At 47.4% G+C, this 27,610-nt stretch overlaps 2 protein-coding genes across 2 annotated transcripts in view; both read right to left on the reverse strand.

The window, feature by feature from the left end:
• Window positions 1-450: 450 nt before the first annotated feature.
• LOC149366217 (ATP-binding cassette sub-family C member 1-like) lies at window positions 451-27,108 on the reverse strand. The gene is made up of 15 exons (XM_089554730.1): window positions 26,978-27,108; window positions 25,204-25,324; window positions 22,931-23,160; window positions 21,910-22,045; window positions 20,586-20,681; window positions 17,855-17,978; window positions 16,940-17,084; window positions 16,326-16,491; window positions 14,655-14,981; window positions 12,160-12,261; window positions 10,853-10,996; window positions 5,685-5,843; window positions 4,057-4,223; window positions 2,444-2,638; window positions 451-663 (listed from the first exon to the last, which is right to left on the reverse strand). The coding sequence occupies exons 2-15, from the start codon at window positions 25,291-25,293 to the stop codon at window positions 492-494; spliced, it is 2,253 nt and encodes a 750-aa protein (XP_089410856.1). The 5' UTR covers window positions 25,294-25,324; window positions 26,978-27,108; the 3' UTR covers window positions 451-491.
• LOC149366218 (ATP-binding cassette sub-family C member 1-like) overlaps window positions 26,974-27,610 on the reverse strand; it is a 30,897-nt gene continuing 30,260 nt past the window's right edge. The window contains exon 15 of the mRNA XM_089569917.1: window positions 26,974-27,201. Within this exon, the coding sequence (XP_089426043.1) occupies window positions 26,974-27,201 (228 nt within the window). The remainder of the gene's footprint in view (window positions 27,202-27,610) is intronic.

A 27,610-nucleotide genomic window follows, 5' to 3' on the forward strand; every position in this document is an offset into this window, starting at 1 on the left:
CAGTGGGGCAGCAGACAGAGCCGACCCACCAGTGCAGACAAAGCAGACGACAACCATTACCGATGCCACGGTGCATGCGCATGCTGCTAGAAAAAGCATCCGGCACCGTGGAACCAGGACTGGGCGGTGACTTTTTACCAGCGTCAAAACCAGATCCGAGCCCCACCTATCAGATGCTCCTTCAAGCTTTCTGCGATGTGTGAAAATTTATCCCTCTTATCAGCGGAGTAGTTTGCTCCTGTCAGTCTTATTCCTTGCTTTGGACTGAATATTCTTCGGTTAAGCTCGCCATGGTCACAGTCACACGCCACAGTGGACGCGAACGCATGGAGGCTGTGCCTACCCGACCACCGGTACCGCATTGAGTTTGGGAGCTTCTTGAACACGGTTATCATTTTCGTGACGTACCCCACGCAATAATTTAAGTACCCTATTATGTTCTTGTTTTATTTGTGCATTATGTCGGGGGCTGATGGCAGGCCACGGCATATTCAGGTCGTCGCCGCGGACTGCCTGGACGAGCCGCGCTCGAAGCCCACGCTCTGGTCGTCGCCCACTATGCCGGCCTCCTTGCTCATGGCGTAGAAGGCGGACTTGGGGTTCCGCAGGAGGTCTCCAGGGGCGCCGATCTCCTGGATCTTCCCGGAGCTCATGACCACAATCCTGAAGCGAAGAAGCATAGCCCCAATCAGGCGCAGTGTCACCCATATCTGGACGCGACCTGAACACTATCAAACCTAGCAGATACAAGAAGGCGACTCTTACAAACGTGGACGCAAAAAATTAGCGGCAGACTGAAAATCCTTACGCAGGAATATATCGGGCCATCGTGCAAAATAAGCGTAGAAATTTGTTTTTGTAAATGGGTGGCTCAGCGTTTTACGGTAGCTCTCTTATGGCTTCGATGAGCGACAATTTTTTTCGCTTGTTTTGCAAGCTTCAAAGTGCCTAAAATGTGTTCATTTGATTACATAGCAACTCATTTTTGACAGGACTGAGTAAAAAGCAGTATAACTGAGAGTTTGAAGAAAAACTAGGCACGATGTGGTTATTTGAGGACACAAGAAAAAATGAGTAATTACTTATCCAGGAAGACTGCAATTTTTTGCGCAGTACTGGCAAGCTTCTTACGAAAATCTAACATTCTGAAGATATTCCACCCATTGGATCGTAATTCGTGCCTGAAGGACATAGGCCGACATCATGGAAACAGCTTAATTTATCATAGATAGCATTCCCGAAGTAGGCCTAGAAAATACACTTCCAAGAGCAGGCAACCCTGGTATCTTTCTGAGTCCCCAGAAAACCTCACCTGGTCAGTCTTGTAGCTTCGGCTCCGATCTTCTCATATTTCTGATTTTTGTCCCTTTATTTCTCTGCTTTTTTATCTTCTTTAGTGCAGAACTTCCCTTTGGTTTCTGCCTTATCCATTTACATTTGTTCGCCTCTTGTTCGCGCCTTCTGCGGGTAGACGGAACCTCAACCGTAATATTGTCGTAATATAAAACTGGTGCGTTCCCTCCTGGCCAATGAGAAATTTATCCAAATGGATTTGCCAGTGAGCCGTTTCGAGAATGTACAAGGAGCTCAAATATGAAACGGAATGCTTAGTCTACAATCGAGGATCAGGCCTATTTGTTGTACCTAAAGGCCAAATGAATAAGTTTTAGAATTCGACGAATTTCAAGAGGTCGAATGCGTGAAGCTGGCAGGTAAAGGAAGCGAAATTTTGTGGGCCCCGATTATTCAGATTCCGAAACACCTAGGGAAATGTGTGAGCACTGCCTCAATAGTGTTCTGTCTGAGAAGGAACTTCTTTAAACGATAGATAAGAAAAAATGCTCACACTCTTTCATGTGTCACCATTGCCCCGCACAGGGTTCATGTCATCCTTGTGTGTTTTAAGTTGAGATTGTTTGCCACAGCGTATAAGCAGTGGCAGTTTGGCAAAGCATTGATAAAATAAGTTAAACAACGCCCTGTCTGTGTTCACTTTTTCATCTTCCCGTCTTTGTGCTGTTCCAATAATGTTGAACCAACTCTTCCCAGCTTCCACTTCGTCCACACTATCTGCCTGCAGTGCTTTTTATTATGCTATGTAGCTGGCATCAGCTAATAACAGTTAGCAGCAGTCCCCCCCCCCCTCTTGCCATCTTAAAGAGCACCTCTTATCCCCCACACCTGGGAGACACATTCACGACACTTAGAAGCGCTTCTAAATGTCGTGAATGTATCTCCCTGGTGTCCTAACCCTTTCGCGCAGTTAACTCTTTAATTTAGTAACACCTGTGCACCTTTCTTGTGTCTCAGTCTGATCGCGCATTTTACTTTTCCCGCCGTAACTGAGGGTGCCTATACACCGAATGTTTCTTTGAAAGCTCCCTATGGGGACTTGAGCAGAATCAGTGCCCGGCGCATGCGTGGCACATGCGTGTTCTCTCGCCTGTTGGCGTCCAGGATGGTCTGCAGCCGGTGAGCCACGGTGAGCACCGTGCAGTGGGCGAAGTCCCGGCGAATGGTCTGCTGCACCAGGGCGTCCGTGTCCGGGTCCACCGAGGCCGTCGCCTCGTCCAGCACCAGCAGCTTGGTGTTGCGCAGCAGGGCGCGGGCGAGGCAGATCAGCTGGTGCTGGCCCACGCTGAAACGCAACGCCCAGGATATAGTAGAACTTACGACGAGGGAGGAGGAGGAGGATAAACTTTATTTACGCCGACAAAAGTAGCAAGCAGACGGTGTGGGGTTATAGCCCCATCAAGTGGCCATGAGCCCGTGGCGTTCGGCGATTTCTAGGGCTCTTGTCGCAACCCGGATCTGTGTGTCCGAGTCGGAACTGAGCAATGCGATAAGGGAAAACCAGGGTGTGGCGTGCCATGTGGCTTGGAAGGCAGTTACGACTTGAGGATAAAAGCAATAAGTATATCATCTGGATGGCTACTAAAGATTGCTCCAACAGACTCGGCAGGATGGCGAAAATGGAGCTTCCAGATCAAAAGACTCAGATGATGGCAGGTGGCGTTCACTTGGCTGTCAAGAATGACAGGTGCATCTTTTTTATCAAGAATAAACATTTCTACGATTCGTGTGGATTATACTTATGAGTGTTTGCTTGTGCACATCCGAGAGGACGAATTCGACATGGAAAAATATGGAACAAATAAGCAGCTTTCTATTAGCCTGCTCTTTATTGTGGCCAGTCGTTTGTACCTTATAACATAACTCTTGCAAAACCTTTGTTCCTCAAATAGTTGATATAGTTCTTCTGGATTCACCACGAACTGGTCCTTAAATCAAAACTAACAAATAAGTATGCTAGAAAAGAAGGATTTTAGTTTTAGGCATGGTATACTTCATAAGAGCACATGAGCGTAGCATACAAAAGGGAAAAGTAAAGCAAACCACTTTTTGAGAACCCCTGTGAATTATGCCCAAAACACACAACTAAAAGCGGCATACGCTACCCTAATTTTGAGCAACAATTCTGATTTGCCTCCTTAATCGACGCCGTATCAGGCGCTTGTGAACAACTGAATGCAATGCAAACTCACAGCTTTTTCTGAAGTATGCCACATCTAGAAGGGATTCATTTGTTTCAAGTGAAGTTAGCATCGTTCATGTCGCAAATAAGATTGTTTTTTATGCCATATAGCTAACACAGTAAACAATATTACGCAAAACAGTGAGCAGGGTAGCACGCCATCCGCCACTTCTATGCAGACGGTTATGGCCACTTCTTGCAATTTCAAACATAATGTGTATCGTTAAAATGTGAATATTTAAAACTGAAATTTATTCCATCACGCTTTGTCTATTACTTGACAAGTCCTGGCATTTTCATGTTGGGATTACCATCAGTTATGACAATTTCGAAGAAATTTAGCACAACCCTGTAAAAAACTAACTGCTGGTGTTTTGCGCAGGAAACCTGATTGCATGTCTCTCTTGAGAACTAAATATGCTATTTAAGCCGAAAAATAAATATTTGTCTCCAATGCTTCGATGGAAGCAAACAATGTTGCGTGAAGGGATTGTACCAGGCGTAAGCTGCTCGGCGAATACCTGAGGTTCTGGCCATCCTCCTCGACGTGGAAGTCCAGCTTGTCCGCCTTGTTCTGGAAGAAGGCCTTCAGGTGGGCCTTATCCAGTGCCGCCCACACCTCGTCGTCCGTGTGTTCCCCCTTGGGGTCCAGGTTCAGCCGTAGCGAACCGCAGAACAACACCGGGTCCTGCGACAACGGATCGTCAATATGCGACACCATGAATACTGCGTGATCCGTAGTCGTCCGGCCGTCGTGCTTGTGAAGGTCACAAAAGGACACGCGTGAATTACGTTTTGGAAGAGAGAGCTGGAACATCATTAGATACATTCAGCATAGCTCGTATAACTAGATTTAAACGTTCATAATAATCTTAGCTTCCAACGTCTATTCGGCCGAACACTCGCGTTTAATTCTTCTGCTTTGCCTCGTGCTATCAAGCGTTGGAATGGCCTTCCGGATTGCATTGCTACCATACGTGACTCATTAATGTTCAAAAACGAATTGACCACCTTCATGCATCCATGATATTGTACATAAATTGTGTTCGTATGTGTAGTCAAATCCATGCAGTGCCGCTATTTGTTTGCTGTTTTTTTCCTCTGTGTCTATATATTACGGTTTTCTTCAAGTACGGTGTAATAATTGTTCGCAGTCCAATGTATTTAATATTGTTTACTTTTGTTCTTTCCACTTTGTACCATCTTTTGTCTGCTAAATATTGTAACCCCTCCCCTCACACAATGTTCCAGGTGTGGAACCTGTGAGGTATTTGTATAAATAAATAAATAGATTTAAACGTTCTACCTATCTCGGCCCTTTATTTTTACAACATTGGTATCCTATTCTTTAAGATTCTTCATCATCATCTCCCGCTAAGAATATTTTCTCCCGCCACGATCATGAGCAACATCGTCACACGTTTTGCGCTGCTTAATAACTTTTTACTACTTCAAGTCAGAACTAACTACGGGAAACAATGCCTTCATTTTTCATCCATATCATTTTGGAACTCTTTGAACTTAGACATCAAACAAATTAATACGCTTTCTTTGTTCAAGGTCAAACTAAAGATTTTCCTTCTTAATGTATTTTTTTTTTATTGATCCTGTGTATCGCGGCATCTGTGAGTGTTTTATTGTACATTCTCCTGCATTACATTCTTTGTATTTAAATATCTCAGTAACTCATATTACACTATGTACCTATATTTATTCTGAGCGTCGCTAACTAATGTCTTGTGTATTTTGTATTTTGTTGCATATTGAAATTCACTTTCATGGGAGGTCCCGCCCGAGGTCTTGTACCATCGGACCTCACGCTGTATACAATTGTAACTTTGATTTAATTCCTCAATAAACTTTCAACTTCAACTGCCGCGGTGCTACTGGGTACCGTGCCCCACCCCTGTGCAAGCGCTGATTGGCCCCGGCGTGGATTCCGGTAGATCGCGGGTGCTTGTACTCCAGGGGACCACCATGTCGTACATCGCGGGCGCGATCCAGTCACAGACTCTTACGACTAAATCCCTTGACCGCTGGACCCCTGTTTTGTTGTCTCTGGTTAGACTATACTAAAATATCAGTGGACTTTCGAACAGACTAAATATTGGCGGGATATTTCAATCCGAGATAAACCGTCATCTCTCACCTGAGGAATGATGGTGAGCTTGGAGCGCAGGTCGTGTAGGCCGATACGCGATATGGTCACGTCGTCGATAACGATGTCCCCTTCGGCCGCTTCCACGATGCGGAACATGGACAGCGTCAACGTCGACTTGCCCGACCCCGTGCGACCCACCAGCCCGACCTGGAGGGATGGAAGGTAGGCATCATATGTAACACTGAAACACACCAAGATAGCTCTGTTAGTGCTTTGATTTTTTTTCTGAAGAGCACAGTTATACATGTGGCGCAAACAGTGCCTCACAACAGGCAAGAAAGCATTAGTAGCAGCTGTTATTTTGCAAGTAAAATGGAAGAGCATTGGTGCAGCCAACCGTAGCTTTCACCGCGTATGGCGGGCGCCTGCAATATCCCGGGATCGATCATGTAGAGCACAGGACAGTTACAAGGTGGTGCAATGAGATAGATTACGTAAATCATACTTTCTGCAAAGAATTGAGCAGTGCCAGATAAGAAGGAACACATAGATAGCAGGGATTGCACGCCCCTTTTTAATCTGAGTATGCTCACAGCAGCCGTCACACGAACCACGCTAACTTCTATCACCAGGTTACCCAAGGCACCCTGTAAAGAGTGTGCTAACACCAGCCCATACCGATAGCCATATCAGTGACCAGCTGACAAACGAAATGGTTTTTCGTTACAACGACCACGACCGGAACGCGGATGCCATTTACTCTGACAATCTGTTGTGTTACGTCGATTCGGTTGGTTGGCGCATGAAGAACTAGAGCAAATATTCTCAGACCAAGCCCAGGCAATTAAAGCATGCAGATATCTAGAAATGTGTGATGAGAGGCTAGTTGGTAAGGCATTCTGAAGACATAAAACTACGCAGGAGACAGGACACAGAAAAGATGCAGACAGGACGAGCGTAGACAGGACGCAGACAGGATGCAGACAGGACGAGCGACAGGACGCTCGTCCTGTCTAAATCTTTTCTGTGTCCTGTCTCCTGCGTAGTTTTATATCTTCAGAATGCAAATATCAGTGTGAAAATGACTTGGATCCATCATTTAGTTATCGTTGCGTTAACATTAACGTTAATGCCGAATGCGCACGTCCACGACTTCCGAGCGCTGTTTTGCGGATTGCAATTGCTTCATTTTATTTATTTATTTATTGGAAATACCTGCAGCGCCCGAAGGCATTATTGCAGGGGGGATGAGGATACATTTATTTATTTATTTATTTATTTATTAATACTGCAATCCCAGGAAGGGATTTTCGCAGGGTGAGCATACAGAAAATAGGTAAGTACAAATATTAAGAAAAAAAAGTACAAAGGCCACAAATTAATAATAAGCAACAAAAACAACAGCAAAAATGAAAGGCTCAATGACGTAACACAGCAAAAAAGTACAATAACAGGAGATTAGGCCGGAAAAAAAAGAGGAAGAAAAAAAAAGCAATACAACAAGGCATGACACAGCAAGTACAAAATGAATGAAATATGAAACAACAAAAAGACATGACGAAAAAAAAAGAAAGCCAACTGCGCACTCATACATCCGACAGCAACGCGCGGAACATAGACTCTGAACGGCACTCAACAATTTCATGGGGCAGGCGATTCCAGTCATGAATGGTAGATGGAAAAAATGCGTTTTGATAAGTGTTAGTTTTGCATTTAATTTCTCTAATCTTCCACCCATGGTCAAGTCTGTTTGACCTGAAATGCGGTGGAAGTAAATAATCTATTTTTATTTTTCGGTGAAAGATTTTATACAGCATTTCTAACCGGGAGTTGGTACGGCGTTTCCGTAACAGCTCCCATCCCAGCGTTAGTTTAATGTTAGTAACACTGCTGTTAAAATCATAATTACTTGAAACAAACCGAGCGGCAAAGTTCTGAACACGCTCAAGCATGTCTGTTAAATTTAAAGTAGGGGGGTGCCAAACAACATTTTATAGTGGCCTGTGGCTTGAAACGATATTTCATCTTGCATGCGCTTCCATATGCGATCCTGGTTGTCCCTCGTAAATCAAAATCTTGTATCCAGACCGACAGTCAGAGGAAAATGTCGTCAATGCACATCGCTGCTCAGCGTTCGAGCACTCTAAGACCCGTGTGCTGAGGACCCTGTCTATACCTGCGTTTTTTTGTCTTGCTGCGGTCTTGACAATGTGAAGTCATTTATGAAATGCCCTTTAGCGAGTGGGTTATTCTGCACACGCTGGCTGTTGCCATTTTTGCATGCTGTAAGCTTTGAAATAGTAACATGTCGCGCTGACGAAAAGAATTTGCTGATACTATATGTAACTGCACTGTTCGGAGGTAAGGAAAAGAACAGTGCCACCGTAAAACCTTCAAAGCATTACCTCTGGATATTGGGCGATAGACTGAGCTAAGTGATGTCCTCAGGATAGACAATGTGCTCGCGTTAGTGCGGGTTATTTCTTTTAATTCTCCTGAAATCTCAAAAGAAAACATTCGACAGAAGTCTGTCTGGTTGGGAAATTTAATGTTAGGAGAAGGTAAGTGACGCCAACCAAGTAAAATACAGGAAAAACACGACGTTTCGGGACCGGCTCGGCCCCTTCTTCACGGTGTGACTACGGGCGAGCGCAGCTTGGCTTTTTAAGCCCCTGTGTGGAGGACCTGCGGGTCAATGGCCGCAGCCCATGGACGTAGGATGAGGGGAGAGTCCCCAGGGAACGATTAACATTCTCTCGTGTTTGCTGTATGTGCCACGACTCGAGTAGAAGCCTCCTGCGTGGGTTAGCTTCCGTTTCCAATACAATGGTGCTGTCGAAGTCAATTGGGTGGTCACACCCTTCACAGTGTTCGGCCACGGCGCTGCGTTGACGATTCATGTGACGGACGTCCGCTTTGTGTTGGTTCATCCTTTCCGCGAAGTTCTTCGTTTCCCCTATGTACGACGCCGGGCAGACGGAACACGGAATTTTGTACACGACGCCCTGGGCCTTTTCTCTGGGCTGCCGGTTTTTTGGGCGGGGGAGAAGGCGACCGATAGTGCTGGTCGGTTTGTGCGTTGTCAGCACCCCTTCTTTTCCGAGAATGCGACCGAGCGTCTCGCTCACGCCTCTCACGTAGGGGATGCAAACACGTTTCCGCTTCTGGCATGCGTCTGAGGAAATAATAGACCGGATTTTGTTTTGCCTTTCTTGTTTCCTGATAATGCGCCGGATGAATGAGCTTGGGTAGCCGTTCTTTTGGAGGTCAGAAATGACTCGGTTCTTCTCCTTCCTTTTATCTTCACTTGAGGAACATATGGAGTCGGCTCTCTTCAGTAATGACGTCACGACAGATGCTTTGTGACAACGCACAAACCGACCAGCACTATCGGTCGCCTTCTCCCCCGCCCAAAAAACCGGCAGCCCAGAGAAAAGGCCCAGGGCGTCGTGTACAAAATTCCGTGTTCCGTCTGCCCGGCGTCGTACATAGGGGAAACGAAGAACTTCGCGGAAAGGATGAACCAACACAAAGCGGACGTCCGTCACATGAATCGTCAACGCAGCGCCGTGGCCGAACACTGTGAAGGGTGTGACCACCCAATTGACTTCGACAGCACCATTGTATTGGAAACGGAAGCTAACCCACGCAGGAGGCTTCTACTCGAGTCGTGGCACATACAGCAAACACGAGAGAATGTTAATCGTTCCCTGGGGACTCTCCCCTCATCCTACGTCCATGGGCTGCGGCCATTGACCCGCAGGTCCTCCACACAGGGGCTTAAAAAGCCAAGCTGCGCTCGCCCGTAGTCACACCGTGAAGAAGGGGCCGAGCCGGTCCCGAAACGTCGTGTTTTTCCTGTATTTTACTTGGTTGGCGTCACTTACCTTCTCCTAACTCCTGAAATCTGTATGCACTTCCAGCCGATTCTAACGTTGTACCAGTTACGAACTAAATTTCGACCTAAATACCCCCACTTTCAGAGTGACCCGATGTATATCTACAGCGATTCGAATGGTAATTATCGGTACCACATCTACAAGGAGACGCATAAGCAGCCCTAGCAGCGGCACGCAGTAAGGGTTTGATGAAGTGTTATTCTCTTATCTGTTGTAGTGCTTTCCAGCCGTGCGCAGGCGCCTCCCTTCGCCACCATTGAAGGTGTACGAATCCCTTTGTCGCCATGAAGAGCGTAGTACACTTATCACAACGACAAAGAGCAGACCAGGAATTAAGTGGACACTTTACTGGTTAGTTCGCGAACGTACACGCATAAGAGATTAAAGGAATATTGCCCGCATCGAATTTTTTATATTACCCTTACTACATTGCTCACTACAACGTGTAGGTCTCTGAAAAAGCATCGCTCACGTAGTTGGTTTAGATACACGCATTTGACACCATCGGTCTGGTCCTCGAGAGAAGGAACGCGGCCTTGTTTAGAGCAACAGCGTTAATGGCTCACAGATTTATGACATGGCCATCGAGATTGGGCCGAATCCAACTTAACTGAATTAATACATTCCAGTTATTCCCCTTCCAGAATAAAAATTACAGAAGTCGCCACACCACGCCTCTACCGCGTTTGCCAGCATTCCCTGGGCGCTCTCTACGTCGGTCACGCCCGCCGGAACCTGATGACGCAGGAATGTTTTGTGGTCGTATTTGGCTTATTAACGTTAAGCGCCAAATGAACCTGAAAGAAGTTCTTCAAGCCTAATGCAACCGATTTTCATGACATCGCGGTTAGTCCTTGGTTCATCCCGTCCTTGGTTCAACCCATGCCACACCGGTCTGGGAGAGAATTAAGCAGGGATTAAATACAACGTCATGAAAATAGGTCAATGCCATTGGCTGAAGCGCTTCCTTTGAAAGCCATCTGCCGCTTTGTTCTTGGGTTGTATCCTACTTTAGACAGCACCTACTCGCAGCCCTTATGTGGAGGGGGGAGTCCTCCACTATCGGATTCATCTACTACCTGTAGACAGCACTGTCTAATCTTCCCAAGTGGACGGTTCCACCTTGTGATAAAGGCAGTAGTTTTCAGTCAAGGTGCTGTCATACACCGGTGGCGACGCAGTTGGAATTATAAGTGTCTTACATGAATCTACCACGTAAACACCACTGTTCTACTAGATGTGTCTTCGCCTACCACTTCAATACTATTGTTCTATTAGATGTGTATTCGGTACAGAAATATACAGTGGCGCGGTTACCTTCTCCGATGGCTGCACGTCCAGGTTGATATTGTGCAGCACAAAGTCCAGATCCGGGCGGTAGCGAGTACTGAAGTTCACAAAGTTGACGGCGCCATGCTGGGGCCAGTCGGGGCTCGGCGCCGGACTGACACGCCATGGGGCCTGCACAATAGGACGCGATTGCAACACCACTTTTGTGCTGGTGCAGTAGAAAAATGACAAGGGCTTTTCCTCTCAAATTTACAACCTGAACCGATGTTGAAAAAAAAAGCAAGCAACAAAATTTTTTTTTTCTGCCTATAAACGAACAGACCTTTTAATTTTGGTACTCTGGCAGGTGTATCAGCGCAAACAGCGGAGCATAGGCAGGAGAAACGACACACAGAAGCACTGACCGGAAGAAGCAAAGTTCTCTGAATGAGTAGGAGCTTGGTGCCCTCGCGAATATGTAGCATCCGCCTACATGGTTTGAGAGGGCGCTTTAAGAGGTCCCTTATAAAAAATTTTACACAGTCTATAGTGTGTCTATAGACTTCTGTCTATAAAGTCTATAGACTCTATATAGAAAAATCCTAGACAACTGTCTATAGGCAGTACAAATTCTATCGACAGTCTATAGAAAGACTATAGATTTATGGCCATACACTTGTAGTAGACTTATCTATACACAGTATATAGATTATGAATAGACAAAAAGAAATAACTATAGGAAGGCAATAGAGTCTATAAGAAGTCTATAGAGTGTACATAGATCATTTTTATAAGGGGTAGGCGCACACCTGGTATATTAATCGGCGTGGCTTCGTACGTCCTACTACGTACAAGACAGAAAAATTGCAGAATTTATTGGCAGCGTAAGCTGCTCTCATCAGACACCTCCCACATCTCATGGCGTTAGCTCATGAAATGGCGTCGTCAGATAAGCCACGGGACCCAACATCATCACTCATAACCTATACCCCACGTGGAAAATTAAATATCTTGGACTATCCATGGACTATTTGACCTCACCAGAAAAGATTATGACCCCTGACCTCATGTGACATTTAGCGAAAGTCCCTTCAAGTGCTTATGTACTTAGTGGCAGCCCATACACACCCTTTATGCACAAGGATGATGAACTGGGCAAGCTGGAGAGGATGCATGTTTAGAAAAAACCATCGTCCCGTTCTGCTTTCGCACTGTTTTTTTTTTTTTCAAACATGCGCACCCTTTATTTCATCTTCCCTCCTAGCCAGGAATACCTTTTGGAGGTTTTCCAGCAAACCCTCCCTCAAATACGAATAAAATGAACAGGCGCACGGTCGTGGCTGCAGATTGCTGACCTCGGTCGGCGTTTTGGTGTATTCGTGAAGGCGCTCCACGGCTATTAGAGAGTTCTCGAGCTCTGCCATGAAGCGCACCAGGTAGTTCAGGGCGTCTGTGACCTGAGAAGATAGTGAAGAGGAGAAAGAAAAGCTAATTGAACAGCCGCTGGAAGCAACACGAAAAGGCACACTGCTTGCACTGCGCGTTCCACACAGGACAAAAGGTGCAGCTGTGCATTTCAACAACTCTACTAAGTACTCCTCTTGCCCACTTTTTAACCCCGTCGTCAATGAGGAATCCTCACCGTCGGTAATCGTAATACTAAACACCTCTCTCAGTGGCCTGCGGCATGTGTTGTCTTCCGCTAACTGCGGTCACAAGGAAATTATGTCTTATTTTTTGTGACCTAGGGTGGAACACGCAGAAACGTCATCAGCAGCCGGCTCCACCTCCAATAAGTCATAGCGGAGAGTACCAAAAAAAAAAATTGGAGGGTACACTTAATCCTCGCGTTAAGGGTGGATAAATTCCCATATATGCAGTAGGTCATTCTCTACTTTACATTCACAGATCCCTGGGAGTCCTCGTACCCCCCTTGGCGCAGTGGTGCAGCGGTTAAACGATGCGCCACTGCCATACGATGGCAGGTGCTAACAGCGGTGGACCTTGTGAGTCCTAGGTTGCTCTTCCCGAGCGGCCAATCATTAATTTAACTGACACCTGCCACAGTGGGCACTTTGCTCACTATCCGATTGGCATTTTGTGATGACGCCACAAGGTCACGTGACCTAAATGACGCCCACCTGCCCCCTAGGTTGCTCTCTGGGCACCACCTGCCAGAGTCATGCTCTTGATTTTTCGCTCACAATGCCAACGCCGGATTTTCTGGTAACGGGGCCTTTAACGCTGTCGCGTTAACAACCATTCATAATGTAACAAATGTATTAAGAGGACATGCAGTGTGCGAGAAACTCACTCATGAGAAAAGTTCTTACCGTTCAATCCAGACAGCTGCGGCCGCATTTCGGTGCAGGCGAAATGCGACCCTGTGCAAAAGTTTCGAAGCACATGAAGAAACCCTAAGTACTAACCAGCAACCCACTGTTACCGCGTATCCCCTGTGCTTCTTTGGGCCGAAAAACCCATAACTATTAACCAATCATATTCCTCTCAGATCTCGAAATTATCCCTGGGCATACGTCTGCGGCGATACGGTGGCCGCGACGGGCGAAGGACAGAGTTAATTGGAGAGGCATGGGAGAGGCCTTTGCCCTGCAGTGGGCGTAGTCAGGCTGATGATGATGATGATGATGATGAGACGTGAGTATGTCCAACTATCATATCTGAGAGGGCATTACCACCAGCCCGTAAATGCACTGTTCTAAGTGAGTATGCAAGCAGGCGCCCTCTAAACAGGAGCAACCGACCGCATTTCTGCGGAGTGCCGACTCCGTGCCGACGGCGTGCACCCAGCACGCGCCCACCAAGTAGGCTACGGCTGGTCATGTGCGGATCACCCGGCGTCAGATGTGCTGCCATGTGATCGTAAGCGTTGGCAACTGTTCCGGGTGCTCTCTAACCAGCAGCGAAGCTAGGGAATTACCGCATCTGGCAAAAGTAAGTGAGGACTCTTATCTGGAGATACCTCTTTCTCTGCACTTCCCTGTAGATAGTCTTGATTTCTAATAGTCTGAAAATAGCGAAAGCTGCACTACTATAGCTGAGATGCATTTTGCCATGAGCCTCCGAATGACCTTGAAACGACCTTGAGACGTCTCAAGTAATGGCAAGTGTTGCTATGCACATTTACCTAACCATGTGGGGTCCACTGTGGACAACCTTTGACCTAGAACTTTGACCTTGAAATTTAACCTTGACCTTTGACACTGATCTTGAGCCTTAACCTTGGCCTTTCAGTTTGACGCTTGACATTCGGCGACTTTAACCGCAAGAAAGAAGACTTAACTGTACAGATGAACCGAAAGTTTGAATGTCGTCTAGCTCCGGATCATAACATTCAGACTACGCAGAGGGGAACCGCAACTGACTTGGTCTACCAACGAGAAACTCGCACGTCTAATTACGGCGTGTACAAGATAGAAACGGCGGCTAACTACTTTATGGACTATCGATCAGTCTTTCTCCATCAAGCCATTCAATGAAAACGAATAAGCGGCTGTGAAGTGGGGGGAATACCAAAAATAAAACAGTGTTTAATCATGCTTATGTAGCTTTCGCAACGTGAAACTGGGTTCGGCAGAATCGAGCCGCTGCCTAACTTTTAAAAAACTTAATTCCTTCTCCTAAGAAGAACGAAGCTGGGCATTTAGGACTCTTGAAGAGAAGGTACCGGAGCGCCCCTACCTCATTGACACAGAGCAGAGCCGGCAGAAACATCGATAGACTTCGCGGCACGTTTCTCATCCGATTGTCATGGCTGCAGAGCGAGCGCTCCACGTCGCATAATCCAGATTCTGCTCGTCCTCGTACAGTTGCACCACCGCTGCCTCACCTTGAGTGAGTAGAGGAGCGTGAGGCCGATGGCGGCGGGTCCGAAGGTGTCCCTGCCGTGCACCAGCAGGCAGGCAGTGAACAGGGACACGGCCGTGCCCAGGAAGTTTAGGCGCACCGTCAGCCACCGCTCGGCCGCCATCAGGTGGAAAGCGCTGGAGATCCAGCGCTCGAGCAGCGTGTCCGACAGCACGATGAATCCGCGCTGCACGGCGTACGCCCGGATGGTCTGCACGCCGGGCACCGTCTCCGCGATGCAGTTGAACACCGGGGAGCGGGAGACGGACTCCAGGCGCTGAAGCTGACGGAAAGTCCGCACGAACAGCTTCTGCGGTAGACGGCGGCGAGATGTGAGACTTTGCTGCATGTTACTCACGCTGGCGGTTGCAGGAACTTGCAGCTGGGGTCGTTAGAATGAAAAAGTAGTCGGGGTTTAACGTAATTAAACCGAATAGACACGCGACAGCAGGGGACACTTATGTCCCGCCTTGAGAGTATAACGTGACAGCTTTAGTGGGTTAATGCCCGTATATGCAGAATTCGTTATTCTGTGCTTAACATTCGTATATCGCGGCGAGTCCTTATACGACTACCATCGCAGTGGCTTAGTGGTTAAGCGATGTGCCACTGCACTGGCAGGAGGCGCTTTCTACCCCAGCCACCGGTAGGGATTTTGCGACCCATGTTGCTCTTCCCGAGCTACCTCTTGTGACCAATCATTAATTTAACTGTCACCTGTCACCTAAAGGGCTAATAAGATTAAGAAGTTTGCGGGGATACGGTGGTAGCAGCTGACAAAGAACAGGGTTAATTGAAGAGACATGGGAGAGGCCTTTGCCCTGCAGTGGGCGTAGTCAGGCTGATGGTGATGATGCCACCTGCCTCTCATTGGCTAGAGTTGAAGCGACACTCCTCCGAACTTACCCGAGCTTCCTCCCATTTGCTGCAGCTTGCGCGACACTCCTACGAATTTACCCGATCTTATCCAAGCTAACTCGAGTAAGCTCCGGTTAGTTCGGAGCAGAAGACAAGCACAAGACAAGATGACAAGATTCTCGCTCAGGGTTGGTATGTCTTGAGTAGTGATTTCGCTATAAAATTCACAGGGAGACCGATTTCATACAAACGACAGGCTTGGTAGCTATTCCTGCAGCAAAGCAGTAGAATGTTTGCCGAAGTAGAAGGGACATCATCCTCATCGGACTGAGCTCCCTTGTATGAAAACCTAGGTAGTCAGTAGCCGGCTGTGCATTAATGACACTGATGGCGGGCTTGTTCTTAAGCTTGAGCTCCAAAATAACCATGTGCGTTTCGCAACCTGCTTTGGCACCCGTAAGCGATATCTGCTGCGTTATTAAGGCATCTGCGGTGAAAATTGGGGTCACTTGACGGTTCTGCTAATGGAATACAACAATGAAAATATCCTGCTTCGCGCACCCTCTGCCTAGTAATAAAGTTCAGCGACGCTGCTAATCGCACACAACCTGTGAAAGTGCATTGAGTGAGAGGAATAGTTAGGCCTTTAAAAGTTGGTAGCCCAGTGTATTTCACACACAACGTAGCCGTTTGGTTTGTCCGCAGGTCCAACCAAACGCAGCCTTACAGTGGTTTCATAACGGCCGTTCACGCTTTACCAGTTCAGCCAGCAACGTTTCAGTGCAGGCTATGTTACCTGCACGATGAAGTAGATCACAGAGCAGGGAAGGACAGCCACCATAAATGCCGGTATGTAGATCGTGATGAGCAGAAGAATGCCCAGGACGTCAGTGAGCTGCTCGAGGAGGGAGTCCACGACAATTGCGATTTGCATGTCGGCCTGGTCCAAGTCCTTGCTGAACCTGCGCGGGTCGTTGGCGGTGGCAACCCTTCTTAAGCGCTCTTCCCTTAATTGTTTCAGACATGCATTATCAACAGGGATGAAATTTTTTGTTAATTTTCAGATTTTGGAAGGAACACAAGATTTGAATGAAAAAATTATAACCATCACAGATAATGAATTTTTCCGACAATTTTTGTGACGCCCTGAAGTGTACAGGCAGTAGTTTGCTTAAACTTTGGTGGGCAGGTTGCCATGGCGCCACAAGGTTACGTGACCCTGGTGGCCCACTTAAGTTGCTTCACCAGCGGGTGGCCACGTGGGCCACGTACCCTACGTCGCCATATTTTTCGCTCACAGTGCCGACGCCGGATTTTCTGGGTAGCGAGGCCTTTAACGTTATCGCGCTAAAGCTATGCTGTCCCTACCTCTTCCAGTTTATAGTTTAACGCGGCTCTATGCCGGCCCACCTGTTGAGCATGCGACCCAGAGGTGTGGTGTCGAAGAAGGACATGGGCGCGCGGACCAGGCGGTGCAGCGTCTCGTCGTGCAGGCTACTGGAGGCGGCCAGTGCGCACAGTCCCAGGATCAGGGTGCCGAAGAAAATGCACGTGCCTGCAGGAATACTCATGTGGTTAATCCAGTTCTGAATGCTGCAACCAGGAAAAACGGGCGCCGCATAAACTGCCCCAAGTACCAACAACCATAAAAAAGAGAGGCTAAGGACGAAACGGGTTTCACTAAACTTTTTGGCTTTTGATGTATAAAATGTGAACGGCTGCAGAAAACAGAAACGAACAGGTCAGCTTTTTGAAACACGTAGAGTCTAAAATGCCAGCATCTGATGTTGTCTGCTTGTGCCTGTTTCTCTGCGCACCGTCAACTGTAGCGCATCATTACTCTACAGCAGGGTATTTTACTGGGCTAGTTGGTCCTGCTTATTAGCTGACACATTGTTTTCCGTCATGAATCAAAGTACAGTACCCGTACTTTTAAGGAGCATCATCGAGGGGAAAAGTGTGGTCCCAAGCTAAATTCTTTGAGCGGCTGGAGGGAACTGACGCCTCCAGACCGGAGAATTCCCATTGGCTAAAGGAAAGTGACGTCACCAGAGAGGAAGTGAAGTCATTTCCGGTAAAGGCGTCAGGTGCTCCTAATAGCGGTGCATTTCCAGCACATGACGAATTAGGTGTCCCTGTCAATTTCTTGTTTGCCGCGTTCACTCAAGTGAGCCTTAGACCCCTGTCGAACGGTTCATTCGAAGGCTCTCGAACCGATAGTCTGCCGACTGAAATGCCAACTGCGCGCGGCTACACGGGCGGCTCCGATGGTTTCGAGTCAATAGTGCCGTTGCGCACGCCATACAAAGTCTGGAGTATGCTCACCCTGGCATATTCCGAGTAGCCCGTAAACGGTTAGCCTCCAACCGTTGGCGGCGATCGTCGAGTTGGTGGCGCCCTCTTGCAGGACTTCCTCACTCCAGTTGCTGATCCACACGGACGAGAGCACCTTAGAAGAGAGGAAGGAAAGGGCACGACTTTCGCCGCAGTGATTTTGAGATACATACACATTTGTACTCCATCAGAGGAACCTCAATAACTCGGACTTATGGTTATTATAAGAACGAACTATTTAGTCCCGCCCGCGTGAAACATGTTAATATAGCTCCCCGAAGTACAAATTGCAGATTAGTGGAAACAATTTTCGGTACTCTTTGGTTTCGAGTCACGCAGAGTCGGCTGTATAAACGTAATAAACACCAAGTGGACCCAAAAAAAAGGCATGTCATCTTCAGCGCGAAGCCGGCCAGGGCTGTTGCTAATACTTTTTCTTTCTGAACATCCAGGCAGCGGAATGTCCCAAAGAATACGACATGAAGACTTGAACAGGCAGAACAGACAGATCAAGAAAATGTAAGAAAAAAGGGCACTGAGTAGGACCCGCAGCTGCAATCGATTTCATGGAATGAGTAAATTGACAGCAGTGGGGTATTTTTTTCGCCACTCAGTTGTTCGTTTGATTGATATTCAGTGCCGATTGCTTGTTATATGATTTGGTAGCCTACGGTACTAACCTCAACCGAACACGGCAATTGCTAATAATTTTTTTCGCCACACATTTTGAGCCCGGAACTAAACTCATTTCACAAAAGCAAGTCAGAACTACACTTGTACGATGCGCCACCAGCATCCCCATCCCAGCCACCATTCAGGTTAGCGACGAGAGGCCGGTTGTCCCCGGAAACGACCGAGTGCGCTCAGAAGCCGGGCAACAACAACAAATGATACCGCGGGAAGTTCCTGACACGTGATTCTTTCGTTAATTCTTGTCTCTCTGCCGAAAAGGCATAAATTCAGAGAAAATTACGAAAAGGATTCTATTTCACGAGAACGGCCATAAATGCATTTTGAACACACGTCTGCTCCTACGGCGCGATAATGAAACAATTATTTCATGGCAACACTGGTGGTGAGGAGTCCTGCAGTCTTCATGGAATTTTTCGTTGTTAAAAATCGGGTGTCTGAATTTCGGTTTCATAAATATCAAATTGAGAGATTGGTTCGAAATTACGATTCTACCAAAAGTCCAAAACTCACCACCTCGTTATAAGGACATTACCGTAGTTCAGTACCAAATCAGAAACAAAAATTCTCTCTGCGCGTCTATCATCTTCCACAAGAGTAAGATTTAAATCGGAACTAGGGCCTCGTCAAGCTGCTACTTGCGCAGCTTTTTGCCCTAGCCAACTTTTATTGCGAAAGAAATACTACTCCCAAGAACGGCCTTTGGCGTAGCGGCGGCCACTTGGCACGTTTGACCTTTAGAATGACCCCTGGCGTCATACCATGCCTAGTGACGTCACAGCGTGACGTCAATCCAGGAGCGAGAGACGGGCTACCAACTCGGCTCGTCGGGTAACGGCGGCCGCTTGCCAAGGCGCGCCTCGCTCCTCCCGCTAGAGGCGCTAGTGACGTCAAAGCGTGACGTCATACCAGGATCGAGAGACGGGATACCAACTCGGCTCGTCGGGTAACGGCGGTCGCTTGGCATGGCGCGCCGCGCTCTTCCCACTAGAGGCGCTGCATATGCAGTATAAAACACCTGCTTTCGCAACCTACCAGACATAACCAAAGCTAAGCCCCCGCCATTTTTTTCTTGTACAGAACCTAAACAAAGTTCAAACCTCTGTACGGCCTCTAGAAGCAGATCCCGCAAAACCGTTCCGGGATAGCCACTGAGGCGCACGATTACGGTGCACGACGCTTGCTCCAGGCACCTGCCTACAGTGTACTGCACAAAAGAGTGTTGTAATAAATGTCATAACTGAGGAGGAACACAACACACACTATCTTTCATCTCATTCCAAGGGCATCGCCTCCTTTTCTGCTAAGTCAACATCCTGTGCTGAGTGTGAGCCTTATTCTTCTCGCCCTCTCTCCTCCTCGCTTCATTTATAGCAGACTCGCCTTCTCTCCCCCTGGGTTGAAGCTACACCGTACATCAGAGATATGTGCCGATGAATTTACGGCGAAAGCAGTTACTGCGAGCCCATCCTGAGCTATCGTCTAAGTGAAGCCCGTTTTAGATTTTGTGGATCGGTGTCAAGCTGAGATAAGCCAAGCCAAAAGCCAAGTCAAGAAGACAAGAAGTACAAGATGAAGAGAAGAAAAAAACGAAAAAGAACAGAATAAGAAAGAAAGAAAGAAAGAAAGAAAGAAAGAAAGAAAGAAAGAAAGAAAGAAAGAAAGAAAGAAAGAAAGAAAGAAAGAAAGAAAGAAAGAAAGAAAGAAAGAAAGAAAGAAAGAAAGAAAGAAAGAAAGAAAGAAAGAAAGAAAGAAAGAAAGAAAGAAAGAAAGAAGATATGAAGAATGGGGAGCAATTGGCTGGACGTTTGCGTGGGGTATTAATAGGGGGAAGAGAAAAATTACTGGCTAAATTACGCTACGGCTTAGATAAAACAAGATGGCTAGCAGTATGTTGAAGCTGAGCCTTAGCCTAGTTTAGCCAGTATTTTTTTTTAATGTACTGCAATGTAACCAGCTTTTTTCTTGCATCGTAATTGCCAAGTGTCCATCGTAAAGACGCGTTTTGAACCATGTAATATCTGCAACTCACGTCGAACGCCCGGCACGCGCCGTAGCCCAGGAGAACCACGGAGAACATGGCGTGCCCAAAGCGGCCCAAGTAGTCGCGGTAGATCTCGTAATCGACCTGCGAGAAACGCGGCATGTTGTCAGATTGCGCTGTGAGCTCAAGGAAACACAATGTGCTTTTCCACGTCTTCCCTTGGTTCGAAGAAATTTCAAGGAGTGTATTTTGTGAACTGGATGTGGCGCGTGTGGTGCCTTCTTTCTCTGGCGTGTTGTGTCTCATTGGAGCTGCTTGACACTATGAATATTGACCGACTAGCCCAAACTTCCGCTTTAATGGTCGTGAACCATGCATACTCTCCGCGAGGAAAATGCCCCATTGTAACATTTTATTTTCCACGCTCAAACGCAATTTCTCACTTCATTTAATCGTAATTTGTACCGCCATCAGCCGCAATCCTTATTTTTTTCTTAAATCTGTTAAAGAGAAGTCTTCCTGGTTTGGCTATAGTCATTGGTCACTCTTGGGTCACCGTCGAAAAGACTGCCGAGTCATATTAGGTCAATGCACGTGGCGCTTGTTCCGTGTTTCACTCGTTTCGTATTTCATGCTGCGGAAGGCACCACCAGAGCATGTGCTGACGTGCACGGTGCCGACATCAACGCTCCGAATCTTCGTTATGGCACAGCTGAAGCAGCGCAGCGGAAGTACACAACAGCTAAAAGCGAAGAATCATCGAATGCGGCTTCCAAAACAAACTCGCTCGAATTCCTTTATGCCCGTGTAATCCACAAAGCGCAGAACCGCAGAAAACACTCCAAAGTACCTAACACACCCCGGAAGAGTGGAAATTCAAGAGTTTCATTCACAGACCTTAACTCACTCGCGTCTAACCATGATTCGTAAGCCCAACTAAGTCCACTGCAGGACAAAGACCTCTCTCATAACCTTCAAATTACCGCTGCCCCGTGCCAGTTGCGGCCAGGCTTTTCACGCAAACATCCAAATCTCATCCGACCACCTGACACTCTAAGACCTCTGCTATGCTTGCCATCCATTGGAATCGACTCCGTTACCGTTAACGTACCATTGGTCACCTTTCCTTCGCCGTGCATGTCCTGCCCATGCCCGTTCCTTTTTCGTGATGTCAGCTAAAACCTTATAAAATCAACGACGTCACGAAGCTCATTTCTTGGAATCTCTTGGAATCAACTCCGTTACCGTTAACGCACCATTGGTCACCTTTCCTTCGCCGTTCATGTCCTGCACATGCCCGTTCCCTTTTTGTGATGTCAGCTAAGGCCTTATAAAATGAACGACCTCACAAAGCTCATTTTTCGCGACCTACCTTGCCGATGTGGAACCCTTCGTCTTCAACCAGCTGACCCGGCTTAGTATAACCCGGCCGGGCGCACTGCGGGTTCGGTCTTTTGGCCATGGTCACCGACAGGGACGACACCTCGCCGGACGTGACGTCGTAGGATCTGCGGCAAAGAGCGGTCAGGAATTAAAGCACGTACGAACCTCCACCACTACTCACTGTATCGCGCAATAAGTTTGAGCGTTCATAAAGAATAGACGAAATGCCCCATAAATTACAAGTCATTCTCATTACCATTATAGGTAAAGTAGAAGTATAAGTCGAAGGTTAATGGCACAACGCGAACTCGACCCACAATGCGCCAAACTCAAGGTGATATGGTTCAGTTATGGCATGATGTGCGTCCCTCAGCGGCACATGCGTTATGAGAGGCGCCATAGAGAAGGGCACCGGATTAATTTTGGCCAGTTGTCGTTTTTGAAACATGCACTGATTCCGCACAGGTCATACAATTTTTTGCATTTCGTCCCTCTTGGTGAGCTGGTAAATTACGGCTGCCGAGGTTGGGATTTGATCCAGCGTGACTGGATTAAAGACTCGAATGCCGTAACGACTAAGCCACTGAGCAGTAGATAATCTTGAGTTATTTACATGAAGGTTAAAAGTACAAACTAGCTAAATTATGGAAAGTTGGCTCGTATGTGGTTGGTTTCTGAGGTTTAACATCCCAAAGCGACTAAGGCTATGAGAGACGCCGTAGTGGAGGGCTCCGGAAATTTCGACCACCTGGGGTTCTTTAACGTGCACTGACATCGCACAGTACACGGGCCTCTAGAATTTCTCCTCTAAAGAAATTCAACCACCGCGGCCGGGCTCGAACCCGCGTCCTTCAGCAGCCGAGCACCGTAACCAGTGAGCCACCGCGGCGGCTCGTATGTAATAGCTGAAAACCATCAGTGTCTAACAAAATTAGACTTCCTTTACACGATACATGAGGATCGCAACAGCTGCGTGAGACATAGCGCTCGTTGAAGGTGCGCGGGCTCACTTCTCGTCGTGCGCGGTCCTCGGATGCGCCCTGACCAAGGCCATGTCCGTGGTTCCCTGCAGCTGGGACATCGGCGGTGGCGAGCGTAGCGCGTTAAGCGCTAGCGCCTTGTCGAACAGGCGCTGGACGAACGGCGCCCGGTGGACCTCCTTGATACGACCGTCTTGCAGCACAATCACCATGTTCGTGAGAGGCAGCACAGACAGCGTGTTGGTCGCCAGCACGCGTGTCTGCACCGCAAAGAACAGAGTCGGTCTGGACCCAGTTCCGTACCTAACTGGTGGACACAGCCCAGAAAATTCTTTTTCTGGTACGGAAAGCCACAAGCATAGACATAGAAATTTGAGAGAGATCACTCTAAACTTCATTTACAACCTTATTGAAAAAATTATGCAGGTTTGAATGAGTCATCAAATAGGGTTAAGGTACATTTGCTTTGGCTTTATAGGATTAACGTCTTAACGCGACCCAAGCTATTAGGGACGCCTTAGTGGAGGACTTTGAGGAATTTCGACCACCTGAAGTTCTTAACATGCACCGAAATCGCACAGTACATGGGCCTCTAGAATTTCGTCTCAACAGAAATGCGTTGCGATTTTCGTTACTGCGCGATGACAGTGCGCGTTAAGAACCCCAGGTGATCGAAATTATATGGAGCCATCCACTACTGCGGCCCTCATAGCCTTAGTCGCTTTGAGGCTTCAATACTATAAAGCGAGACCAAATGTATTAGGACCATATTTTCTGACCTTTCAAACCTATACACATTTTTAGTAGGGAAAGACCAAAGTCCTCAGAGAAAGCTATTTTTGAAAGACCGAACTTGAAATAGCCGTTTGATCAATATATTATGCACCGCCTCTTCTATTGGACACTAAGTAACGATCACTCCCGGAAATGTTTTTTGTTCCGGTTCGGCCAAAACGACAGCAATAACCTACAAATCCCGTCAGGCCGAACGAAGCTCTGTTTCATCCACAGGGCTGTGCGCTGATCCTTATCTTCTTTTGTGTTGCCTTGCTCTTGCCTCATGTATTCCACGCTGGTAGTTTGCAAAGATGCAATACCAATTTGTCTAAATGCTGGCTCATCATACCCCATTGACAAAAATACAATGCCTAGGGTCCGAGGCGTGGTCTCATTGCTGAAACCTAGTCGAAGTTTCTTTCCCCAAGTAAGCTTGATGCACTGCTTAGTGATAATACTGTTATGTTATAATCATAAGATGAAAAAGGCCCACATTACTGCTGAAGGACGTGCTACCAAGCTGCCTCTATCAAAAAACACAACAGAAAATTTTCTGTTGTGTTCTGTTGTGACAACAGATTTCTCTGTAGTACTCTGAGACCTGACAACAAAAACTCTTGTAGTAACAACTGGACTTTCAGTAATATTGGGCAATCTCCAGTCGTAACGACAGAGCCAGTTCTGTAGGAACAACAGACAACCTCGCAACACTACAGAAAAATTTGTTCGAACGATGTTGTATTTTAAAAATGGAATGGTTCATATGGTCTCTAAAAGTTCCCCTGGAAAGAACGTCTCGCTGAAATTAACCAAAACCGCAAGTTATATCGCACATCCCAAAATCCGCGTTTTCATTTAACGAAGAAAGAAAACGGTGAACCACCATCAACGCAAATTTTTCTCTGCTAAAGGTGCACTGAAGAGAAACCTGAACTTGTCTTTTTGCCACGGGAACTCGATCTACACGCTGCTAGCATTCTTAGAAACTGCGACTAATTGCCCTGTGTGACCGATTTTCCTAATAAAATCCAATTAACGTCCGGCTCCCACCTTTATTTCTTTAATTCTCCCCGTACGGTGGGCGGAGTCGACCAACGCATGAAGTGCCTTTCAGCCAGCTCCGTGGAGGCTTTGCTTTCGCTTTATTTTGTTTTTTAGGTTTCCATGAATAAATAGTTTCATTCGCAGATAATATAGGCGCAAAATAAGCCCGCATAAATAAAAATACGCGCGTACTATTTGCTACTACGGACTACTACGTATTACTCCGCCGCCACGGGACTGGCTGAAAGGCACTCCACGCGATGGTCGACTCCGCCCACCGTACGGGGGAGAATTAAAAAAAAAAGGCGGGAGCCGGACGTTAATTCGATTTAATTAGGGAAATCGGCCGCACAGGGCAATAAATAGAAGTTTCTAAGAATGCTCGGAACATGTAGATTGAGTTCCCGCGGCGGAAAAATGAGTTCAGATTCCTCTTCACTGCACCTTTAAAGAAGGTGTCCGTAGTATGAAAGATACGATACCTTCTTCCTGAGCAGTCCCCGTGGTCCTATGACGCCGTGGAAGAGAGCCGAGCCAACCTGGGCGTCGACGGCGCTCAGAGGGTCGTCCATGATGTACAGGTCGGCATTCTGGTACACGGCCCTGCGGTTACCACAGCACCAAACAGCATAAGCGATAAGCACGCAGTAGATTCCACATGTGCTCGTTCAAACGTCAACGGCAACAACAGATAAATGTCAAGTATTCTCTTTCATGTTGATCTAGCCGGTATCTGACGCACAGTTCTTCCATTGAACGACTGATGTACTGTTTCAAACTAAGCATGGCCGAGTTCACTGGGCTCGTTTAATTATTCAAACACATTTCACATTACATCAACACAGACAATACTAGATTGTTGCGTTCGTTCCATCCTTGCTTGCACGCACGTACACGTTGTTATGTGGTGTCTACGCATTCCTGTTAAAGTTTATCACATCTTTGTTAGTATCGAAACGAAGCAACAATGGTAGCCAAATTTTGCCGTCAAGAAGGCCGAAACATCCGGTCATTTATGATTGTTCTTGAACCATAAATGATGACCGGCTAGTTTGGGTGAGATTGACACTGGAAGATCTTGTGCAAGCCTCAATGCAGGACACTCTTGAACGGCGGAACCTCAAGACACAACGACTTACAGGTGCACTGAAAAGGAATCTGAACTCGTCTTTTTACCGCGGGAACTCGATCTACACGTTCCGTGTATCCTTAGAAACTTCAAATTATTGTCCTGTGCGGCCGATTTTTCTCATTTAAATGGGATTAAACGTACCGGCTTCCGCCTTTTTTTTTTTTTTTTTTTTGTAGGAGGAGTCAACCAAGGCGTGGAGTGCCTCTCAGCCAGTCCCGTGTCGGCTTGCGGCTCAGCCATCGGTGGAGTGATACGTAGTGCTCGGCGAAATCAAAAGGCTAAGCGTATTTTTATTTCCGTGGGCGTAATTTGCAACTGTCTGGTCTGTGACTTCATTTATTTATTGATGGAAACCTAAGAAACAAAAATCAAAAGCGAAAGCGAAAGTGAAGCTGCCAAGCGACTGCCTGAAAGGCGCTCTGCGCGTTAGTTGACCTCCTACCTTCAGCGGCGAGTTCAAAAAAGTCGGGAGCCGGAACGTTTAATCCGATTTGGTGGTGGTTTGTGGGGTTTAACGCCCCGAAGCGACTCAGGCTATGAGAGACGCCGTAGTGAAGGGCTCCGGAAATTTCGACCACCTGGGGTTCTTTAACGTGCACTAACATCGCACAGCACACGGGCCTCTAGAATTTCGCCTCCATCGAAATTCGACCGCCGCGGCCGGGATCGAACGCGCGTCTTTCGGGTCAGCAGCCGAGCACCATAACCACTGAGCCACCGCTGCGGCTTATTCCGATTTAAGGTAAGGAAATCGGCCTCTGAGGACAATTATTCGAAGTTTCTAAGAATGCTCGGAACGTGTATATCGAGTTCCCGCGGTAAAAAGACGGGCTCAGATTCCTCTTTAAAGGACCTTTAAGAGCAGCCAGCAACCGCAATGGTAACGAGAACATACTAGTACAAGTTGATAGTTTCCCTCAAGGCTTCGTATCTTTGTTTTTCTCTCCAAGTCTTCCTGTTGAGGTTCCTCGCAAGGTTGCCACCCGGCCACATATATTGTTATCACTGAGATTCAGTTTCTATTGTGTACCACTCCTTCTCAAAGCACTCCTTGATTTTCTCTACCTAGGCGCATAGTACGCGGAAGTGTAAGCGTGGCTGCTGCAGCAGCGTCCCCTCCTCACCGGGCGAGGTTGATGCGCTGCTTCTGTCCCCCGCTGAGGTTGACGCCCCTGAGGCCCACCTCGGTCTGGTCTCCGGCGGGCAGCTCGGCCAGGTCGGTCTGCAGCTGGCAGGACTGCACCACGCGCTCGTAGAAGCACGAGTGGTGCTGCCGCTTCAGGAGGATGTTCTGCCGCACCGTGGCGTTCTGTATCCACGCCTGCTGGGCCACATACGCAACCTTCCCCTGGGAAGGGCGTCGGCAGAATGAATGAAGCACGCGCGCATGCCACATTATAAGCCTTTTCGTTAACAACACTATAAGACCGGGGATATAAGTTCTGTCTCTATTATGTTGTCAATATTGCTTCTTTTCGCTCTGGTTATGCGGTGGAAGCACTATTCAGCTGCACCCAACGGCCTTAAGGCAGGCTGACGAGAACCCACGACATCGCTTTCACTGGTACTGGTCCCTCCAGCTGCCAGAGTCGTTAAAGACTACATCCAATTTTATTGCTTATTTTTTTTCTGTAGCGAAAAACTACACTAGGCTAGCAGGAGCACATTTCGCGGTGCGTGCAAAAGACCACTACTGCGCATGTGCCGTTGCCATGACAACCAGTTGCCCCGGAGCCACAGGTGCGTCGCGCGCGTCG

Source organism: Amblyomma mixtum, chromosome 1, assembly GCF_055824585.1.
Source record: "Amblyomma mixtum isolate Tamu chromosome 1, ASM5582458v1, whole genome shotgun sequence".
Lineage (NCBI taxonomy): Eukaryota > Metazoa > Arthropoda > Arachnida > Ixodida > Ixodidae > Amblyomma > Amblyomma mixtum.